Genomic DNA, 24,450 nt, shown 5'->3' on the forward strand with positions numbered 1-24,450 from the left:
TAAATTCCATGAAAGTAGCTTGCAGCCACTTTTGTAGCAAATTACAAGGCTAATGTTAAGGTTAGAGCTATCTAATAGCCAATGACTCTTATGGGAGTAGGTTGAGAGAGGAGTCGATATGTCTTGTTTATCGGAGATGGATCTTGAGTTGGAGTAGAGACTAATAAAGAAAAGTGTTGGAAACACAAAAACAACTTGCTATAAACAATGATGGTGTCAGCAAGCTAGGGTAAAACACAACCTATAGAACTCTCCAAGCCAAAAGACAATAGCTAGAGATGATCACAGCAATCGGCTGAATGAGGCACTTGCTGGACACAAGTTGAAAAGAACTGGAGTAACCTACAAAACAAGGAATGGAGAGAAGTGGCTGAGCAACCTGTTGGAGCGTGCGGGTAGCGGAAGCGTGAAGATTTGCAGCAGAGGAAGTGAACAGGTGAGTGAGAGTGAGAATAAGAGTGACGAACAGATTTGGGTGTACCAACAATGTGTTGGTACACAAAGAATAAAATGTATTTATACTTAGGGCCCGTAAGGGTGCATTCGCATGTACAACATAACAATACACGTGTAAAATACAGGGAGGTGAATAAAGGACCTTTACATCCCAACAACCTCCCACTTAAAGGTCCGAAGTGAACCTTTAACCAACTCCCACTAGTCGTATGCAATGCTCATGCTGAGCCTTGCCTAGACTTTTAGTGAGAACATTTGCACGGTTGTCCTGTGTTTTGATCTTGGTCAATGTGATTAGACCATCCTCCAGAATCTGTCTGATAAAGTGATATCGCACATCAATATGCTTTGTGTGTGAATGATACATGGCATTTTTAGCCAGATACACAGCACTCTAGCTATCACATCCCAACACTGGAGTACTCATAGACATGCCGAGATCCTCTGCGAGTCTGCTCAACCATATAGCTTCCTTAGAAGCTTCAGTATAGCTGATATGTATTCAGCTTCAGTAGTACTCAGTGCGACAATGTTCTGCAACCTGGAGCACCAAGAGACGGCCCCTCCAGCAACTGTAAAGACATACCCACTAGTGGACCTACAAGTGTCTAAGTCACCTGCCATGTCTGCATCACAATAACCCTGCAAATTAAGTGTACCCTGCCCATAGCAAATACACTTTCTTTGTGTACCCTTCAAATATCTAAGAATACTCTTGACAGCCTCCCAATGTGGTTTGCCAGGATTTGACATAAACCTGCTGACAACTCCCACTGCATGAGCAATGTCTGGACGAGTAGCCACCATAGCATACATAAGAGAGCCACAAGCTGATGCATAAGGGACTCCCTTCATAGCATTGGCTTCCATGTCATCTTTTGGGCTGTTGGCTTTACTAAGCTTAAGGTATGGAGGTAAGGGTACTCCGAGAGGCTTAGCTTCAGCCATGTTAAATCTGTCCAGTACCTTTTCAACGTACTTTTCTTGAGATAAAAACAGCAATTTCTGCGTTCTATCCCTACGAATCCTCATGCCCAATATATGCTCTGCATTCCCCAAATCTTTCATGGAAAAAGCTGATTTCAGCTGATCTTTGAGAGCATCCAAGCTAATCTTTCTCTTCCCAGCTAGCAACATATCATCCACATACAAAACAAGTATGATAGGGCTGCCATCTGTATCCTTTTTCATATACAAACAATGATCTGCATGGCTGCGCGTAAACCCATGAGAGAGCATAAAAGTGTCAAACTTTTTGTACCACTGCCGTGGTGCTTGTTTCAGCCCATATAAGCTGCGTTTTAGTTTACACATCAGCTGCTCTTTTCCAAGAACTACAAAACCCTCGGGCTGTTTCATGTAGATCTCCTCATCAATGTCACCATGCAGAAAAGCTGTTTTCACATCCATTTGGTACAGCTCTAAATCCAATACAACAGTGAGAGCAAAAAGCACACGTAGTGTGGTCATCTTCACGACAGGTGAGAAGACCTCTTGGAAGTCAATCCCTTCCTTCTGTGCATAACCTTTGGCAACCAATCTTGCCTTGTACTTGGGTTTCCCATCAACTGTCTTTACTTTGTAAACCCATTTGTTTGGAAGAGGCTTTCTTCCTTTGGGCAACAACACAAGATCCCAAGTATCATTAGCATACAGAGATTTAATCTCTTCCTGCATAGCTAGCTCCCACTTATTGCTGAATTTACATGACTTAGCCTCTTTATATGTCAGAGGCTCACCCTCATCAGTAAGCATCACATAATGCAAAGAGGGGTCATACCTATGTGGCTGCCTTCTTGGGCGTGTAGACCTGCGTACCCAATGATCTACATTCTCAGAAATCGGATCTACATCTGGAGGCATGTTATTTTCAGCATTTATTGGCTGTTGTAAGCCATTTTCAGCATGCTGTTCATGCTATACAGCACCTTCATTTTCATTTCCAAAACCTGCATTTTCATAATCAGCAAGTCTATCTTGCTGTCCATAACCTCCCTGTGCTTCTATTTGCTGTCCACCATCATCTGGCTCAAAGATAACCGGCTGATCATCAGTTTCAGCCTGTGGTACAGCACCATGAGGCTCATTACTTGAAGTAATAGGTGGCTGCGAATTCTGAAATTTGACCTTTTTCATGTCTTCATCAGAGGCTAAAGTACTTTTCAGCAACTTTGCCTCATTAAACACAATATTACCGCTGCGAACAATTTTCTTGGACTAAGGTAGCCACACTCTATAGCCAAATTCACCCTCATCACCATAGCCCATGAAAATGCCTTTGGTGGATTTCGGGTCAAGTTTATTCCTCAGCTCATTTCTAACATGCACAAAAGCATCACAGCCAAATATTCGTAAATGGTCATATGAGGCCGGTTTGCCAGACCAAACCTCCTCAGGAATGCCATTATTTAGGGACCTGTTTGGAGAGCAGTTGCAAATGTGAACCGCAGTTTTAAGTGCCTCTCCCCAAAATTCATGCGGGAGATTAGCAGTGGACAGCATGCACCGCACTCTCTCACATAGAGTCCTATTGTATCTTTCAGCCACACCATTTGAAGAAGGGCTGTAAGCTCCCTCTTGATCCCATGCAAGTCACAAAAGGACTTAAACTCATTAGACGTGAACTCATCCCCATTATCAGTTCTCAAGCATTTCAACTTTCTACCTGTCTGAGTGGTCACGAATGCATGAAAAGTTTTAAAAACAGCAAACACTTCACTTTTCTTTTTCAACAAATAAACTCAAATCTTCCTGGAACAATCATCAATAAAAGAGGCAAAGTATGCAGCACCACCCAACATTTTCAAAGGCATGCTACATACATCGGAATGCACTAAGTCCAATACATTTGACTTACGGGAGACACCAGAGTAAAATGAATTTTTCATTTGTTTTCCAAACTGACAGTCATTACAAAAATCAAGTTTAGAGTCTTTTCCATCAACCCTCTTCAAAGAGGTAAGGACATCTAGACCTTTCTGGCTCATATGGCCTAATCTCTTATGCCATAACTCCAAATGACAGCCAATTTCAGCAACTGCAAGAAACTTGCCATTCAAAGCTTTACAGTGCAGACAATACAGAGTGCCCTTCTTGGTTCCTTTAGCAATCAGCATGGAACCCCTTTTTAATTTCCACAAACCACCACCAAACAATGTGGTGTAACCATGCAAGTCAAGCTGTCCAACAGATAGTAAACTCTTCTTGATGCCAGGCACATATCTGACATCTTTCAACACAAGTTCTTGCCCATTATCCAAAGACAAGTGTATGGTGCCAATCCCATCAATGCTGCAAGCATGATTATTTCCAAGGTAAACCTTGCCATAACAGCCTGCATCAAAAGTAGCAAAACACTCCAAGCATGGAGTCACATGGAAAGAGGCACCAGAGTCTACAATCCAAGTCTGAGTGACACAATCATCAACTCACAAAAGTGCATCAATCACATCAGCCTTGGTGATCTGCATATCCTGCATGTGACATACAAGGGCATCATAATCCACTGCACATAATATATCAGCCTCTGCATCTGAGAGCTCCTCTATGACAACACTAGAGGCCACATTGGCCTTTTCCTTGCCTTTACTTGCCTCAAATGCATCTGTCTTTTCCTCTTTCTTCTTTTTGTCTCCTGCATTCTTCTTTCTCTCTTGTTCCTTCTTGTAATACCTGCAATCAAGCTTCTTATGGCCCTTCCGACCACACTGATAGCATGTAACATCACTCTTTTCTTTTCCTTTGCTCTTGCTCCTGCTTCTCTGTCTAACATTTGCATTTTTCTTTTCAGCCCTGCCTCTAATATTATAAGCTGAGTTGCTGCCTTCTCCACTAGACTTACGTCTAATTTCTTCATTCAAGATCAAACCCCTCACACCATCATATGTGAGATTGGGGTTATTACTGAGAGAAACAACCAAAGTCTTCCAAGAGTCAGGCAATGTCATGATCAAAAAAATCGCCCTCAACTTATCATCAAAATCCAAACTTGCATCCTTGAGCTGATTTAAAATGCCAGTAAATGCACTCAAGTGCTCAGCTGCAAGCTTGGACTCATCCAGCTGCATATTCACCAACTTACGCATTAAATGCACTTGATTAACAGGTGTGGTGATCTCATAGGTAGTCTTCAACTTCTCCCATATTGCATGACCAGTGTCTAAACCCTTAATGTCTGTCAAAATGTCATCAGTGACACCCATCTTTATATAAGCCACAGCCCTTTTATTGACTTTGGCCCAATCCGCCTCAGACATTTGTGCGGGTTTATCCATTTGCAAAGCATCCTCACAATCCTTTAGGAACAGTATGCCCTACATACGATCTTTCCAAAGATCAAAACCCTGACCATCAAATCGCTTGATTTCCATCAAACTTTTAATGTCAAAACTGGAAGAAGTTGCAACCATTTTTCACAAGTACAAGTGTAAAAGCACTGAACTGCAAGAGCACAAGCTAAATCAGCAAATACACTGCTGTTCTTGCATAACCAGCAATAATCCTCTGCTGTTTTGACATAAACCAGCCACTGCACAGGCAAATAATGCAGAAATTTATCAAATTCTGCACAGAATTCCAAATTTCCAGGTCCAAATGTGTGCAAATGTTAGCCAAACTGACTCAGCTGAGCAAAATTACATCAATACATGAAAAGCCCCAATTTTTCTTGGTCCAATGCCAAGAAATTTTACTCGGATGAGCAAAATTCCAACAAATTTGAAAAATCCCCAAATTAATTGAGGTCAATGCGCACAATGTCTGCAATTTCTGGCACACAGATGTCACTGTCAAGCATAAACAGCATCAAATCTGGGAAAAGCCCCAAATTTCCAGTTCAAATTTGACCAAATCTGAGAACAGTGCTTGCGCGCGCGAACTCCCGTCAATGGCAAAGGGGTTGGTTGCAGTAAACCTTAGAAAAATTTTAAAATTTTCTGGAAGAAAAATGTGTCGAACTGCAGCCGTTGACCTGCGCTGCCCGTCAGATGCCACGCAGCCTTGCGTGAGCTGTCGCCTGTTCAAAAACGTGACGAAACTGCATCGCGTGACCTGTGCAGCCTGCGCCTGGCTGCTCGTGACCTGTTCGACTGCCTGCCTGGTCAAAAATTGACCTGTCGCCTATCTATCAGGCTGTCGCTTGCACAAATGTGACCTGCAACACTGTCGCCTGACTGTCCAGCACATACACATGCCTGAAAACAGTGACGACCTGACCTGTATGAGTGACGACTTACTGATTTCTCGCGAGCGAAGACCTGGTGATGTCTCACGCGGACTTTGAGGAGCGCGAGCACCTTAACCTCAGCTTTGATACCAGTTGTTGGAGCGCGCGGGTAGCGGAAGCGTGAAGATTTGCAGCAGAGGAAGTGAACAGGTAAGTGAGAGTGAGAGTAAGAGTGACGAACAGATTTGGGTGTACCAACAATGTGTTGGTACACAAAGAATAAAATGCATTTATACTTAGGGCCCGTAAGGGTGCATTCACATGTACAACATAACAATACACGTGTAAAATACACGGAGGTGAATAAAGGATCTTTACATCCCAACACAACCTTCTATTTATAGATGTAGATCCACCCAAAGTTTGGGTGTTTGCTTATGGTACACAAAAACTTTCATAATCTTTGAGTTTTGGGGTTGTTTTAATGAGCTAATGAAGTTTTAATGTATAATCCATCTTTTTTAGCTTAACATATACAAGCTCAAAAATTCTAGAAAATGTGTGGAAGATATGGTATGTTTACTTGCAAATTTGTGAGCTATTTCAAATGCAAAACTTTAACGCGCATGTTTTGTTCATCGATGTTTTGCTAATTTGTTATGCCTACAAAAATCTAACATTGCATCTTCATTCCCTACTCTTCAAGCACTTATTTCATTTTCTTTAGGGCTGCATGTTGGGTAAAATGCATGTAAAAATTACACGGTGCAATGAACAGAATCTGAGAAAGAAATAAAGAGTACACAACAAATAAGAAAAAAAAAAAAATTATTTAGCTCCAAACAACTGATACAACTATGGCCCTGTCCACCCATGTGTTCAAGATCACAGCCAGGCAGGAATCAGCCTGGTGCAGTTGGACTGTGTGCAGTCGGACTGCATAGTCGGACTGCCACATGGCAGTCCGACCCACTGCAGGCTGTCGGCTGCTTTTAATGCAGCCGACTGGGCATTATTGGCGCCCTATTTCCTGGCTGATTCTGGCTATATATTGCCGACACTTCCAGCAATCTGACACTCTACTCTGTCGCAGATTACAGACCGGTGCCGTGCAGATTTCTGTCTCTGTTCACAGATTTCAAACAGCAGACAGTGCAGACTGCAGCAGACTTCGAGGTGGACAGCAGGTCGCATCGTCGAGGTGGAGACACGCAGTCCAGCGCACTGCGCCCGTGTATATCTTTGTATTCAGCATTCTATATACAGCAAATCTTCATCGTCCACTGTCTCTTTCTCTCCCTTCTCTCTCTGCGTTCTCACTCTCTCAGTTCTACGCTTCTGCACCGCTGCACTCTGACATGGTATCAGAGCAGTGTTTGAGGGCTGACTGAGCGCAGAATCAACCTGAAGTGGAGTTTCCATCGCGACACAAATTTGCGTTTTTTGCGTTTAAGGGCAGATAGGAGGGCTGCGCCTTGGAACAAGGCTGAAACGAGTGTGGTCGCACAGGAAAGGAGTACAGGTGGTGGATTTGCTGCTGTTTACTGCTGTTTGACACGGAGGAAGTTTGAGTTTTTAACCTAAAAGTGCAGGTTTTGCTTTTTCATCGCCTCCGACGGGTGAAGAAGCTTCGGGACGCGGAAGAGCCTTAGCAGGCTGAGTTTTCCCAGTCAGAGGGGGCTGCTTTTGCGTTTGAGAAGGCATTGCAAGTGAAGATGTCTACAGAGATGGACTTGGAGTTCCAGGCGATTATGGACCGGAAGGTGCCTGTCTTACCGGCTCTTCCTACAGATCAGAAGCTCGACGGCGACAACTACCGCATTTGGCGCATTATGATGTTGGCCATCCTTGAGTCCTATGATCTGGCACAGTTGGTACAGGAGGATATTGACCGGCCTTCGGTAAGAGATGAGTCCAAACTCTCTTCCGATGCTCGTACAGAGTTGGCCAGGGCCCAGTCTCATTGGGACAAACTAAATGCCAGGATTCGATCGTTTCTCTTTCTATCATGCACTACAGCCGTGATCGCTCACATCGAGCACTTGACGGTGGCTCGTGAGATATGGCTGGAGCTTGATCAAATGTACAATCGGATGACCCTGATGAAGAGGGTTTCTTTGGAGGTACAGATGCGGACCTTGTCCGTCAATAAGTCTTCTTCGCTAAGGGAACACATTAACAAGCTAAGGCAGCTACAGATGCAGGTTCAGAATGCGGGGAAGCCAATTTCCTCCGAAGACATGGCGATTACACTCGTCCCAGTTGCCGCCACGATTCGGTACATTTTACTCTGCCCTTATTGCTTCGCGGCGAGAGTCTACTCTTCGCTGGGAAGAGTTGGTTCCTATGGTCTTGGACCAAGAGGAACAGTTAAAGGGACAGAATGCTTCCAGGACGGAGGCGTTGACAGGTCAAGCCTCTCAGAAGAAGGGGAAGGACCAAAAGAAGAAGAAGGGGGATAACAAGTCCAAGAAGGACAAGGAGAAGGACAAGGACAAAGACTCCACATGTCATATTTGTGCAAAGACTGGCCATTGGAAGAAGGATTGCCCTGACAAAGACTCGAAGGACACCAAGAAGAAGGATACCAAGGATTCTGGAGCGGTGGCTACACCCTCATCAGCTGCATTTCTACATCTAGTTGTCATTGAGGACGCTTCACCGAATGCTTCTGATGCTGCGATGACGGCTCCCCAAGCTCGAGAGTGGATTGTTGATAGTGGTGCCTCACGGCACATGACTCCTTCATCAGATGGTGTTGCCCAGCTGCGACCTTCGCGTGGGCAGGTTCTCATTGGAGACAGCTCTTCAGTTTCTATTGCAGGTCGGGGTAGGATGTAGCTTATTCCGGGGACGAGGTGGCACCCATACCTCAGAGGTTTTGCATGTACCAGGATTAGGATACCATCTCCTTTCAGTTCATAAGATTTGCTCCCTTGGTCTTTTGGTGGAGTTTGACAGTTGTACTGTGCGAGTCCTTGATCGTGAATCGAGGAAGGTTCTATCATCTGGATATGAGGAGAACGGCATTTACAAACTGAAGTCTTCCACTGCCCTCTCTACTCTTCTTCTTACCTCACAGTCACAGTCTGAGTTATGGCATGCTCGGTTTGGTCACCTGAACTATGACTATCTTCGGAGGGCGTCACGTGGACAGCTTGTTCGAGGGTTGCCGGATATAGTGGTGAGCCAGCAGCCATGTGTCTCCTGCATACGAGGGAAACAGCATAGGGATGCCATTCCCCACACAGCTTCGCGGCGGTCTACTTCACCGATGGAGCTAGTATCTACGGATCTATGTGGCCCTATTAGGAATGAGTCCCTGCGTGGGAGCCCGTACTTCATGTTGATCGTGGATGACTATAGCAGGATGACATGGGCCTATTTTTTGGCACTAAAGTCAGAAGCTTTCTCGCACTTCAAGGATTGGCTTCTCTTTGAGGAGAACCGATCAGGCCGGAAGTTGAAGACCTTGCGATCCGACAAGGGAGGTGAATTTGTGTCTAATGAATTTGCTCGATTTTGTGCAGATAGAGGAATTCACCAGGAGTTTGCCAATACCAATACTCCTCAAGAAAATGGTATTCTAGAACGGAAGAACCGCAGTGTGATCGAGATGGCGCGCACCATGATGGAGCACCGACAAACCCCTCAGGTTCTGTGGACCGAGGCTGTGGCTACTGCAGTCCACATTCTTAATCGATCCCCTACTTCGGCCGTGGAAGGAATGACTCCATTTGAGGCTTATTTTGGGACAAAGCCAAATGTTTCTTACTTTCGAGTCTTTGGGTGTGATGCCTATGTTCACATTCCCAAGGCTCACCGTGATAAATTTGAAGCGGCTTCCCGAAAACAGGTATTTGTTGGCTACAGCTCCCAGTCCCAAGGCTACCGACTGTATGATCCCGTCAAGCGGGATGTGTACACTAGCCGTGATGTGCAGTTTGTGGAGGTTCCGGCTTCTTCAACGGGTGAGGAGCACCCCGTTCTTGGAGATCCAGGGGAGAGTTGGGCTCCTTCTACAGTTCCACTGGAGCTCGTGCCTTTTGATTATGATTCTGTTTCTGACACAGAGTCTACTGTTCCACCGGACACCTCTGAGGAGTTACCACCGGTGGATATTCCAGAGTCTTCTGCTGATGGAGAACGACGAGGGGAGGTTCGACCTCCTCCTCGCTGGGCCCGTGACACACTCCGTGATTCAGGGATCGAAGGGGTTCCTGAGGAGTGGGGACCGCAGGATGGTCCGCGGCGGTCACGGAGGCACCAGGCACATTCTTCGGAGCTTGTTTGCTCCAATTATTGTTTGATGTCCCGTGTTATGCAGGATCGAGAGCCCACCTCCGTGAAGGAGGCTTTACAATCCGCCCCATGGAAGAAAGCTATGGAAGCTGAGTTGGAGGCTATTGAGAGGAATGATACTTGGTCACTTGTGCCACGCCCCCCGAAGAAGAAGGTGATTGGAGTCAAGTGGGTCTTCAAGACCAAATATCTCAATGATGGTACTTTGGATAAGCACAAGGCTCGCCTTGTTGCTAAGGGTTTTGCCCAGCGCCCAGGGATTGACTGTCATGACACCTTTGCCCCCACAGCTCGTATGGCAACCATTAGAGCTGTTCTTGCTTTGGCTGGCCATAGGAGATGGCCTGTTTATCAGTTGGATGTGAAGTCGGCCTTCCTGAATGGTGATTTGAAGGAGGAGATCTACGTTGAGCAGCCTCCTGGCTTTGGTTCTTCAGATGGGAAAGTCTACAGGTTGAAGAAGGCCCTATATGGCCTCAAGCAGGCCCCGCGAGCTTGGAACGAGAAGATTGATTCGTTCCTCCAGTCTCAGTTGGGATATCGGCGGTCCAAGGCCGATCCACAGTTGTATGTTCACACTTCAGAGGATGGTTGTGTGCTGTTTGTATTATATGTTGATGATTTGATTGTCACAGGTGATGATGCACAGCAGGTCCAGGAGACAAAGTCAGCTTTACATCAAACGTTCGAGATGACGGATTTGGGGCTACTCCATTTCTTTTTAGGCCATGAGATTTATCAGTCTCAGAGGGAGATCTTTCTCTCCCAACAGAGATATGTACAGGAGCTCTTGGTGTCTTTTGAGATGGACGATTGTCGGGCCCTCTCTACTCCTATGGATCCGAACTGGAAGGCCACTTCCCATTCAGCTTCTCCTTTGGCGGATGCGTCCCGCTATCGACAGTTGATAGGGTCCTTGATTTGGCTTCTCAACACCAGGGTTGATCTATGTTTTGCTGTTGGGTTCTTGGCAGGGTTCATGAGTGAACCTAAGACGGTGCATTGGCAGGCTGCTCAGAGGATACTTCGGTATCTGAGGGGGACGTCTGATTTAGGGATTCATTACCCCGCAGGGACAGATGGGTCAGATCTTGTACTTGCAGATTGGAGCGACTCGGATTGGGCCGGTGACGTGAACCACAGGCGGTCTACAACAGGTTACTGCTTTACTTTGGGTGCAGGTGTTATTTCATGGAGTAGCAAGAAGCAACCCACGGTAGCCCTTTCGTCTACTGAGGCGGAGTATCGGGCCGCGTCTTCCACCACATGCGAGGTTGTGTGGCTTCGGAGATTGTTGGAGGAGCTTGGGTGCCCCCAGACTCGTCCTACATTGCTGCGATGTGACAATGAGAGTTGCATTGCCTTGGCAAGGAACCCTGTTTTTCATGCCCGGACGAAGCACATTGAGATTCAGTACCACTTCATCCGAGAAAAGCTTCTGGATGAGACCATCACTGTGAAATATTGCAAGACGGAGGACAATCTTGCGGATTTGTTTACGAAGGCGCTTCCTCAGGCTTTACTTCGGCAACATTCCAGATCCCTCAGGCTTCTGCCTTGCCCCGGCTTTGAGAGGGGGTGTTCGAGATCACAGCCAGGCAGGAGTCAGCCTGGTGCAGTCGGACTGTGTGCAGTCGGACTGCATAGTCGGACTGCCACGTGGCAGTCCGACCCACTGCAGGCTGTCGGCTGCTTTTAATGCAGCCGACTGGGCATTATTGGCGCCCTATTTCCTTGCTGGTTCTGGCTATATATTGCCGACACTTCCAGCAGTCTGACACTCTACTCTGTCGCAGATTACAGACCGGTGCCGTGCAGATTTCTGTCTCTGTTCACAGATTTCAGACAGCAGACAGTGCAGACTGCAGCAGACTTCGAGGTGGACAGCAGGTCGCATCGTCGAGGTGGAGACACGCAGTCCAGCGCACTGCGCCCATGTATATCTTTGTATTCAGCATTCTATATACAGCAGATCTTCATCGTCCACTGTCTCTTTCTCTCCCTTCTCTCTCTGCGTTCTCTCTCTCTCAGTTCTACGCTTCCGCACCGCTGCACTCTGACACCATGTGCTTCCACTGTGAAGCTTAGATGGCGATCTAGATAGAAGATAGGTGAAGAGCTTAAGGCTAGCTGGAACAATTCTGACTAGGTGAAAGATAGATAATGGATGGTTGTGAAGGGGTTTAGCTTTTATAGCTCGCAAAGACGATTGGGTCGGCTTGACTGTTCTACCATATGAGCCTCCACTAGTCAGCCACGGAACATTCCCTTTACCGTCAGACCGAGGCCGCTGCCCTCAGATCCCAAAATAGGAGCCCTTGATAACTCCCTTACTCCGCAACTCGATGCAATGTGCCTGGAGTTGCTACCAGCTTAACCACTCTGTCTAACCCAAAGATTAGACCCACAACGGTCACCTCTTTGCCATCCGGTCACTTACCTATACTTTGTGACTTTTATAAAAGATTACTCTAGGCATACATGAGTGTAACGTTTGAAAGCTAAGTCCAAGGTGTTCTTATACTTTAAATGATTCATATATATAGCTAGAATTTTGTCAAGATATAGAGTGGGCCTTTCCATTTTGATCCAAACAGATAGAGTATATATCCAAAGAGTTTAATACATTTCTCACTAAATATGGGATAAAACACCATTTTACAATACCATATGCACCTTAACAAAAAGTTAAGGCACGATGTATTTCAAAAGTCAAGCTTTGCCACATGGTTTTTGGCTTAAGGTTGTTATTTATGCAACTTATATGCTAAGCAGATATCCCACCAAAGCATTGCAATCTATCACGCCATATGAGGCTTGGACCACCCATTGCTCACTTATATTTTGTTTGGTTACATGGCTTATGCAGCATTGATACTTATGCAAACATCATGAAAAATTAGATGACAAGGCTGTTAAATGCATCTTTGTTGATTACAATTTTGAAAGCAATGGATACACATTATTATATCATCCCCTAAGCGTATTTTGGTCAATCATGATGCCATCTTTGTGGAAGGTATACGTAGCCTTTACTTACATGTACCAAGGAGACAAATGTGTCATAGGACAGATGTAACATTGTGCTGCCCCTTTTCAATGGTGGCAATCAAATGTAGAGCACCAAACGAGCCCATTTGTCTACATATTCCAATTTCTAACAACTCCATAGATCAGCATATTTCTCGTACAGATGTGAATGATGCATTTCTTCTTGAGAGAGACAAGATTGAGAAGTGTAGGGACTATGCCAAAATGCTAGTACAAACATTTTATGATAGTATATTGGTGTATCTTTGTCTTGTCATACTTGTTCTAGCTCTCATAGTGTAATTTATGCATTAGATTGTTATGCAATGGTTGCTTCTAGTATGTGTGATGAGGATGAACTTGTTACTTTTAAAGAGACACAAAATTCAAAGAACTGGATGGCTTCTGTGGAATCTAAGCATAATTCTATTATCAAGGATGGCACTTAGTTATTGCCTAACTTGCCTCCTAGCCAAAAGGCCATTGGTACCAAATGCATTTACAAGTCAATCCATAATTCAAATGATAGTGTTAATCACTATAAGGTTAGACTTGTGATAAAGGGTTATGCTCATGAGAAGGGCATTGACTTTGACAAGACCTTTGCCCCCACTTTCCCTTGAGGACAACTCGAAGCATTTGAGCACTAGGAACTCATAATGGTCTCAATGTACATCAATTGGACATTAAAACTGCATTTTTTGAATGGTGATTTGCATGATGAAATATATGTATGTCAACCTCACACTAGATTTACAAACCACATGACCACTTCCCATCAACATTTTTTCATACATTTTAGCCCTCAAACTTATACCCACATGCATCACTCTAACTGTCAACAAATCAATCTTTTAATTTCAGAATCAAAATTCAAGCAGCTCTATCTTTCCACATTGAATAAGCGCATTCTTGTCTGGCTTTCACTAACCAGCTTATTCTTGCTAGTATTCACCCAACTACACGTCAAATCCTATCGATAGTTCTATTCATCAGTCGTTCACCCCAGTTGGTATGCACCACCCTCACTGCTAACCATTTCAATCCGTAAGTTCTGCAACTCTATGACTCTTCAATTGGATAAGATGCACAATCATGTGTGAAATCATACAAGCCCAAAATTCCTAAGTGACAGCCTTATAAATACACTGAAAAGAACTATACAGATGCATTAGAACGCAATGACATGCAGTCAATAAAATATCCCAATACCTGTTTCAAAGTGGCTCTTTCAACCCGCATGGACATTCCCAGTGCTCGTTGGTCTGCAAAGAGAGGCATATTTGACTTAACAATATATATATATCGAAGCCATAATAGGTGATACAAGCAAATGTCAAACACATACGTTTTTTTCCATTGATATGGTCCAAATAATTTGCAGAATCCTTTACAACGCATTCACACACACTGCAGTAATAACCTGCCTGCAAAACAAATAAGTCTACATAAATGCAATCTGTTACCCAGATTCTCCTTTCACATGATTTTATCCATAAGACAAGGCAACGGCATCAGCTGCCATTGCCACCAGGCATACAGTCAAAAGCAAAGAATGTCCCCTGTCACAACATAACCTTAACTTTTCTCACTCCTTTGTGTCCAAATGCTTTCTTTGAGAAGAATCCACATGTACAAACATAAGATGATTTATCTGTGTGCAAATTATTTGAAGCCAGGCTAGGTTAAAGGAACACGGCATGTTGTTAACAATTTCATACAAAACTGAACAGAAGGTGATCATTCCTGAAAAAGATAATTGCAGCTGAACAAGACCAGTGAATCTCCCCAGTGGGGTATAGTAAAAGCTCATTAACCAATGTTCTTGCAAATTTGTACTATGAAAATTTTGTCAATCATTTAGATCCCACCAGCCATTATTTCAAACAGCCTCAAATAGCACAAGGGCAATCCGTGTTGTTCAAAGCCACTTCTACAGCTCAATTAAGAGATTCATCTTAAATTGGATGAAAATTGTGGCACTTACATCTGTAATGTGTGTGGTGGACAAATTTACACTGATGGACAATATGCATGTGAGCAGGCATATTTGTATGTAATTACTGCCTCATTTCAAAAGCTTAAGTTGCCACATTTACAAAACAAACACTAAAATTGTTGGAGACCCTGTTGCATTTGGCATTTGATCAAAATCCTTATTTTTTCAAATTGGTTAAAGTGGGTTCATGGTACATTTTAGTACATGCAAGTACATATCATCTATAAACTAAATGTTAGGATAAAAGTCTAGATAAGATAAGGATAGGCAAACATGTGGACAAAAGGATCCCATAGTTATCCTCTTTTGTAAATATCTCAGATATTTTAGAGTAGAAGCTCACCTATCTCATATGTAGCATGTATATATACAGCTACTAGCAATGAAATCAACAACTGCAATTCATTCTACTTTCCACATTGTCTCTATCTCTTTCTCACATTGTGCACAGTATCCTCTCATCTACTAATCCTCTAATCCCTATTTTTCACTACATGGTATCAGAGCCCCATGTCCAAGTTCTCTAGCTTATCATATCTTCCTCTCAATCACAAATCATTAATCCTCCTTTACTCTAATTCTTCCAACGGCTCTCATCAATGCCACTACCTCTTACAACCAACACATCAAGATTGACAAACTCAATGGCCCTAACTATCAAGTCTGGAAGCTAAGGATGGAACTCTACCACCTATCTCAAGCCAACCTCTAAAATATTATCAATGGCAAGGAAAATCACACTTAACAAGAAGGAGCAGACAAGGAAGATTGGATGCAAAGAGATGCAACTGCAAGAATGGAGATACTTGTCCATTGTGGAGATTGGCAAGTACAACTAGTAAGAACAATACCCACCACAAAAGGTATTTGGGATTTCTTCAATAATACCTATGAGCACACAGATATTGTTTATCAAATGACCATGATCAAAAAACTATCTACTGCCACTATGCATGAAGATCACTTTGCCACGAAATTCTCAGAACAGTGGCAATCCCTGTTAGATGAAACCATAATATCTAGTTTAGTCATCTCTGAAGAACTACAAGTTGTGTTTCTCCTCTCCTCTTTGCCTCTATCCTAGAGAGCTCTTACTACCACTAAAAGCTCCACTAATAAACTCAAGTTTCAGCCTCTAATCAATAGAATTAAGCAAGAGCAAGTCATGAGAGATACTCTTTCCACTTCTTCTACTCAAGATTTCAAAGCCCTAGCTGTAATTGCCTACAACCCAAAATATCTTCATAAAAGAGCTCACTCGCTTCACCAAAAGCCCAAGTTTTCTCCTCGGTCTAACTTCAAAGGAATCCTTTGTAATCCTCATTACAAGCCCAACTCTCATCAGTCATTCCAATCCTTATCCATCTCAAGAAATCCTCACTATCATCTCATATCTAATGTCTGCAAACGACAAGGTCATATAGAAAAGGACTGTCGGTGAAAAACTAGATTCAACAAACATCACTCAAAGAGGCAAGCTCATTTGGTTAGCATTGGCAATTATGACACAAAAGATCAACCAAAAACCATCATCAATCTAGCCACAAGTGTCCGGGTACCTCATTCAAACCCCAAAGAAGAATATACCCGGTTCCTAGACTCTAGAGCTACTCATCACATAACTTTTCATAAAGAATGTTTAGTCAATTTCACAAAGATATCCACTCCACTCGGTGTTGGCATGGGGGACAACAACATCCACCAAGCTCAAGGCTATGGCACCATTCAAGTGGAGCCTCCCTTCAATCACATAATCAAGGTACATAAAGTCTACTATGGTCCCAATCTTAAGAAAAATATTTTAAGCATTAGTGAGCTCACTTCTCAATCTTCTCTCATTGCTCACTTCTAAAAGGCCAATGCATCTTGCAGCTACTTTCACCTTCTCTCACGGTCACTTGTCCAAAACTAGGTCGGCTTTACACACTTGGCTATTCACTTCTCCAACCCTCTGCAAATGCTTCTGCTAACTCCACCTCACTCACCAATACGCCACAACATGCTCTTCTATGGCACTTTCGACTTGGTCATGCCTCTCAACATGTTCTCCAACAACTTATCCTTGAGAAACTTGTCCTTGGCATTCCACCTTCTCTCTATCAACTTCCATTTTGTCAAGCTCGTGCTCTCAGCAAAGCCAGACATCTTTCTTACTCCAAATCCTACTCCATTACACCTCAACCCCTTCGATTAGTACACTCCGATATTTGTGGTCCTATCAATCCCGTTTCTCTCACAGGAGTAAAATACCTCATGGTACTCATTAATGATTACTCTAGATATATTGTGGTATATTTTCTCACTAGAAAGTCACAAGTCTTTTTCAAGTTCCAAGAATACAAAGAAGCTGTTGAAAATAAGCACGAGTTATGACTCAAAGCTCTTCGGACATACAATGGAGGAGAGTACACATCAAATGAGTTCGAAGACTATTGCAAAGCTTTTGGCATTCAACATGAGCTTACCAAGTTGTATCATCCACAACAAAATGAAGTTGCTGAACATAAAAACTGTACTCTACTAAATGTTGCAAGAGCTATGCTATCACTAACATGTCTTGGAAAAGAATATTGGGAGAAAGCAAAGGCTATAACAACATATCTTCAAAACAAGTTGTACTCTACCTCTCTACACAATCACACTCCCTGTGAACTATGGTTTGGCCACCCTCTTGACCTATCACATTTGAAGGTATTTGGATGCATTGCTTTTCTTGTCAACACGGATCACAAGTCTAAATTCTCTCCACGAGCCACACAACTTATCTTTACGGGATATGGTGAGCCCTATGGTCACAAAGCTTATCGGTTTTATAACCCAGACAACAAGGTATTCCCTTATGGTGGAAGGGCCATATTTAGTGAGCTCGTCTCTTCCCAAAATGTTCCACCATCACACAAACTCAATCCCTTACCCTTTATCCAATTGCCCCATTTGCCACCACATCTTCGCATTTATCACTTGGAAAATCTCATGATGGGTCCGGGTCCACTATATCCACTGCCACACAATCATCTCTTCCTGTTACTTCCCTTGAACATTCCCAATTATGCAACTATCACTTATCCAGTCAAAAGCTTCCTCACCACTTGCCACATGTGGACAAGCCCTAAAACCAAACAAAATGAATTATTTTACCTTCACTAGATCCTAAAAGCTCCCCTCTAGCTCACACCTTACTCAACCCAAAGCCATCTGGCACCATACTCAACGCAGTCTTTAGTGCCAATCACGCTTGCTCCACTCAATAACTCACCTGCTACAACAATTCCACCTTCCATGCTACCCTCTAAGCATACGCTAGATTCTAGCGAGCACAATATGCCTCCCAATCTACCTCATCAACTCTCCACATAGGTAACCAACGCCATAACTCCTTCTCCAGCAACTAATAAAGCTCCTCATTGTTGAGCTAAAATATGCATTACTTGCTGATTAGCCTCTTAAACAGTCCCAAAACACACTAAAAATGCTCTTTTAGAGTAAAACCTTGAAACCCTAAAACCGGGAGCGGTTCGAGAGAGTTCAGTGGAAACCCTAAAACGGGGAGCGGTTAAAGAAAGTTTAGTGGAAACCCTAATTTTTGGGACGCCCTTCCACATCTATAAATAAACAGGCTGCCCCCATTCAGCCATCATCCTTGTTTTGTAGGTTACACCAGCCCACACACCCTCTGCTGCTGTTGCCGCCCAGTTTCCAGCCTGCAGCCCGCCTCCATCTACTGTCCAGCCATCATCGACTACAGCCACATCATCTTCAGCCTATCCATTGCTATAGGCGACAGCTCTCAGTTGCTGGCGACCGCTCCAAACTGTCACAGACTGCTGTTCAGCCTGCTATCCATCATCTCCAGGGTCAGCCAACCTGCGTTTTCAGCATTGCAGGCCCTGACACTCTCAGACACTGTTTTGGCCTGCTATTTACAGCAGACTGTGCACAGTTTCCAGTCCCCCGATCGGTGGTACACTACTGCGTTTACCAGTCTGCTGCTGCCATTCACTATTCAGCACTCCTACACTCCAACTGGTGGTCACAGACTTGGGATCCGTCTTCGGTGGACGTCACACTCCGGCATTGCTGTGCCCTTGAGCACACTGTACACTCTTACATTCATTTACAGCATTCATTCACTTCAGAGTTGTGTTCTCTCTCTCCCTTCTTCTATTTGTGTTTGAGTTTTTGTGTTTGAGTTTTCGTGTTTGAGTTTTGAGTTTTGCGTTTAGGGTTTGAGTTTTGAGTTTTGCATTTAGGGTTTGAGTTTTGCCCTCTGTGTCTTTGTGTTTCTGTCGTGGTCGTACACTCTGTGTGTCCTCAGTGCAAACCCTAGCAATCTTCTTGACACTCATCCATCTGAATCACGCAATCCAAGCTCTCCAACTGCCTCCTCACAGCTATATCCATCTCACCTGCCCCATGCTACCATCACTGCACCTCTAAAAGCCCAAACTACTACCACAAATCCAGAATACTTTAGTCTACTCACAATTGCATCAGCTCCTCAGCAATCTTCTCTCTTATCCCCTGATAAGCTTCCCATAGCAAATCCCACAAGAAAAGCACACTCAAATTCCATTCCCACTCTTTGAAGGTTTACCTGAATAGCTGCAATGTCTTCCACTTCTAGCAACTCCCCTCCTACTGCTCTCATTATAACTACCCTTCAACCTCCATCTCCAATTTTCCATTCCATGCCCATTACTCTCTTCGGCTCTTCCAACTCAGACAATGATGACGTCATCTCCACTACCAAATCCATGTTACAAGAGCTTGAATGACCTTCATATCCAAGCCAACATTGCCATTGTACAAGCTCAACATCCACCTCCAAATAACATTCATGAGCCACCCAAGTGCCCTTCTATTAGTCAAGCACTCCAGAGTCATGAAGCCTCTCAGTGGCAAGCTGCAATGCTCAAAAAATAAAAGGCTCTTCTTCAAAACCATACCTAGACATTGGTCCCACGTCCTCCTAGAGAATCAGCAATCAACGCCAAATGGGTGCTTCGTAAAAAGCTCAAACCGGATGGCACTATTAACAAGTATAAAGCTCAACTTGTAGCTCGTGTTTTCAAAGATATTAAAGGCCACTACAAAAGTACATTCTCTTTCATACTGTCTATGACCAAACAGCATTCCTAAGCCACCCAATTGCCCTTCCATCAGTCAAGCACTTCAGAGCCATGAAGCCTCTCAGTGTGGCAAGCTGCAATGCTCAAAGAATACGAGGCTCTTCTTCAAAACCATACCTAGACATTGGTCCCACTTCCTCCTAGAGAATCAGCAATCAACTGCAAATGGGTGCTTCGTAAAAAGCTCAAACCAAATGGCACTATTGACGAGTACAAAGCTCGACTTGTAGCTTGTTTTCGAGGATATTGAAGGCCTCCACTACGAAAGTCCATTCTCTCCCATACTATCTATGAATTCCTTATGGATATTAGCTTCCATGGCTGCTCATTTCAAATTAATTCTACATCATGTCGATGTCAAAACTACCTTCTTACATGGTCGCTTAGAAAAACAAATCTATATGTCCCAACTTCCAAACTTTGTCAATCTCAAATTTCCTATCCATATTTGTCTATTGCATAAAGCTCTCGATGGCTTGAAACAAGCACCAAGGCAATAGTAAACTTGCATTCATACTCACTTACTACACCATGGCTTTAGAAGCTAAATATTGATCATAACATCTATATTCTCCTTAAAGGCAACACAAGCATTATCCTAGGTCTCTATGTTGATGACATCCCTATCCTCACTACCTCTCATCATGCAATGTCCAAGGCCAAATCCATTATATCTTCCCAATTTGCTATAACAGATTATGTTCCTATGCATTATTGTATTGACATTGAAATCGAACAACCACATCCATAAAAATGCATCAACACACCTACATTATGTCAATTCTCTCACGTTATTCCATGCTCGATTATAACCCCATGGTCACTCCTCTTGCCCAAAAACTCCAACTCACTTCGTCTTCATCTCATTCTCTTCAAATGTACATGCCTATGAAATGGAAACTATTCCCTATATGGAAGCACTTGGATATCTCAGGTATCTAATTACTTGTATTCATCCAAACTCATCTTATTCAGGACGTATTCTTTCCAAGGCCATACATCAACCCACTTACGAACATTGGAAGCAGCTGAAGAGTGTCTTGAGATACCTCAAGGCCATGTCTCATGTGGGGCTATGTTTTACTAAAGACATCAATGACTTTCTTTTAAAGGCATATTTAGATGCAAATTGGGGTGGTGATCTTGCTGCCCAAAGATCTCTCACAAGTTTTATTCTTACTCTGGCAGGTGGTCCTATCTCATGGAAGACCAAACAGCAACACTCAATGGCACTTTCTACTACGGAAACCGAATATGTGGCATGCGGCATGACCGCCCAAGAAGTTATTTACCTTAAGAAACTCTTGGAGGATATCAGCCTCAACAAATTCCTATCTTCACCGATAACAAAGCATATATCTATGTGGTTCAAGGTCACTAAATTAAGTCTCAAACTCCGCCATATTGATATGAGATATCATTTTGTATGTGAATTAATAGAAAATTCCCATATCACCCTTGAATATCCACCATCCAATGATAATACTACTGATTTCCTCACCAAATCAGTTCTCCACTTGAAGCACAAAATTGCAATGCAAATCCTTTGTATGCTCTCACAGGGAGGGGAAAATATTCTAGATGGATGTAAATCATGTTCAGTGGTACTCTCTTATTTTTGTCTTTGCAGTTGTATTCAATTAAATTTCCTATGGAATCCTTTTGAGGGAGGATGTTAGGATAAAAGTCTGGATAAGATAAGGATAGGCAAACATGTGGACAAAAGGATCCCATAGTTATCCTCTTTTGTAAATATCTCAGGTATTTTAGAGAAGAAACTCACCTACCTCATTTAATGTACCATGTATATATATAGCTGCTAGCAATCAAATCAACAACTGCACTTCATTCTACTTTCCACATTGTCTCTCTCTCTTTCTCACATTGAGCACGGAGTTCTCTCATCTATTAATCCTCAAATTCATGTTTTTCACTACACTAAACATCTCTACAACAAGCGGAAGTTTCTTATCATCCAATGTCATGCAATATGGTATATACTACGACTTTAGGATCTGTAGGAAGCAAGCAGATTGTGAATAAGATCTCAAGTTCTTGGAACAACAGCTGCTGTAACTCCTCTAATCAAGTTGAGCATATGCCTGTATTGTTGGATTGGGTTGCACCCATTGTTCCAGACTAACAGCACTGCATCAGTGGTTCACGGAGCATTAAATGAAAACTACCACCTAAACATACAAGAATGCTAAACAATATTTTCCTATGCTTGTCGGAGTACATGCATCTTTTGAATTTCGGAGACAATGAGTGGATACTTTTCAACATCAAGTAATCTTACACTAAAAATATAGCACAGAATCTTACAGGTTGACCTAGAATTGATTGCAAGCAGAGATGACTTCTCTTGGCGGACCTGCAGATAATTACACTTTTTCCCCAGTAAACCCAGGTCCTCACACATTTTAGCAGTAAGAATTAGAATTGGAAGGAGGTTTTGGCTTACTATACTGAATATAGATACCTACAGAGAGACATTAGATAAGGATCACTCCTGCCAATTTACCTCAAAAAGAGTCAAAAGTCCAGACATTAAGTGCATGAAAATTACAAACTTGCCATGCAAGTCCAACTCTCTTAGCTAGTCTCAAGGAGATGCCATGTTATATACTAACCTGTTGACTCAGGGGCGCAACTTGTGTCACAACCTGCCACAAAGCATAAAAAGTCCAAATCCCAAGTTTAATCACAACTTGAACGAAATCATAGAAAGAAGGGGGGGAGTTGTTTTTTGGCTCCTTTTGTGTGTGTGTGTGTGTGTGTGTGTGTGTGTGTTTTGTGGGGGGGGGAAGAGCAATCTGCCATAAATATCAATGATATGCTTAAATTCTTGTGAAAATTCAAAACTGTTTATCACAAAACAAATCAAGAATTAATGCAGAAGGCTTACAGCACAAATTGGACTTAGCTAGCATCTGTAGTTCTTCAAAAGACTTTAAACAAGACTAGTGGTGAGCCTTATGCAGCGAACTAAATCTTTCAAAAGCTATCCCTTTTGCATTTGACAAATACAGGCTCCTTTAGCAGAACATTTGTCCGTTGGTTAAAAAAGGAGATACTCTCTGTTCATACATATTCATCAAAGGAAAAGATATACACCAACACACAGAACACTGACTGGTTGCCATCTAAAGGCCAAATACTATGGATTATCAACAGCAGTGTCTAAGTTTGAGGATTCTAATCGTTTGTGTTCTCCGAATGGTCATCTCTTGTATATGAGCCCTATCATTTAGTGGGGACATCAGAAGCTCTTCCACTTTTGAGTTTTGGACACTTTCAGAGTCCACCATTTTAGACTGTTAGAGGGTCCTCTCCTGTACGGGGAGGTGGTGCACAAGTTCAGGCAGCGGCAGACCCAAGCACACTTGGGCAGTTATATGAGTAGCACAGAAAAGCAGCAGGTCAGACGGGCAGCATGGGCAGCATGGGCCAGAAAAACAGGCAGGCAGGTCAGCACATTTTTTGTGCAGCAGGTCCACCATTTTCAGCTGGCTGGTGTAACTGCCTATTTATAGGCTGCAAGCTTTCATGGTTGTATACATTCCGTCAGTGAGAGTTGTGACGTCTTCTCAGCATGATACATCCAATACTCACTCTTGTACATAATCTGCTTCTGATTTTTGTCTACAACATTCATCTCTCTCTCTCTCTTTTCTGTGTTTCGCTGTTGGTCTCAGCCTGTGCATCCACTTCTGCACCACTGCACTCTGACATGTATCAGAGGCATGAAGGGCTGTAGCAAAGTGGACAAATCTGCAGGAGCTGTGTTTTCAGCATACAACTGGGAGCAGGAGGGTTCTGCATCAGGCTACAGCTAGAGTAAATGTGCCTCATCAGTGGAAGGAGTGCTGTGTTTGCTAATCGGGAGGGCTGCTTGGACCTGCATGGTGTCAAGAGGAGGTGTGCAGACCTGATTTTGCTAGAACCAGCAGGAAAAGTGCTGAGAAGCCTGCATTTTCAGCTTTTGGAGCAAATCTTGAATTTTCATCACCTTTGTCAATGAAGGAGACTTAGTGATTGAGCGAGGACCTAGCTATCTGCGTTCTTGGAGTCAAATGGGGACGCTGAGAAGTGCAAGGCCCTAATGGACCACAAGGTCTACATTCACTTGCACTTCCCCAAGATCAGAAGCTAGACAGCGACAACTTCAGCGTTTGGGCGTATAACACAACTAAACGAAAGAACAGAACACCAAAGAGGGGGGAGAGAGAGAGAGAAAGAGAAGAGAGAGAAAGAAAGAGAAGAGAGGGTCACGGATCTAGAGTGTTATCAAAGAGCAGTCTGATCAAGAGCCTTCATAAACAAATTCACCAAGTTATCCTCTATCTTGCAATATACCACTTCAATAG

General features: G+C 43.4%; 1 protein-coding gene across 2 annotated transcripts in view; it reads right to left on the reverse strand.

The window, feature by feature from the left end:
* LOC148025430 (C2H2 and C2HC zinc fingers superfamily protein) overlaps positions 1-24,450 on the reverse strand; it is a 115,002-nt gene that overhangs the window by 52,021 nt on the left and 38,531 nt on the right. For both annotated transcript variants that reach the window (XR_015693095.1, XM_087692558.1), the window contains exons 5-7: positions 22,714-22,746; positions 14,301-14,379; positions 14,165-14,217 (exon numbers count right to left, since the gene is read on the reverse strand). Coding sequence is in view for 1 of the 2 variants with exons in the window: in XM_087692558.1 (XP_087548684.1) it covers positions 14,165-14,217; positions 14,301-14,379; positions 22,714-22,746 (165 nt within the window). In the remaining variant the exon portion in view is untranslated. The remainder of the gene's footprint in view (positions 1-14,164; positions 14,218-14,300; positions 14,380-22,713; positions 22,747-24,450) is intronic.

Source organism: Lygodium microphyllum, chromosome 14 (assembly GCF_053477565.2).
Source record: "Lygodium microphyllum isolate KBCC chromosome 14, Lygodium_microphyllum_v1.1.10, whole genome shotgun sequence".
NCBI classification, from domain to species: Eukaryota; Viridiplantae; Streptophyta; class Polypodiopsida; order Schizaeales; family Lygodiaceae; genus Lygodium; species Lygodium microphyllum.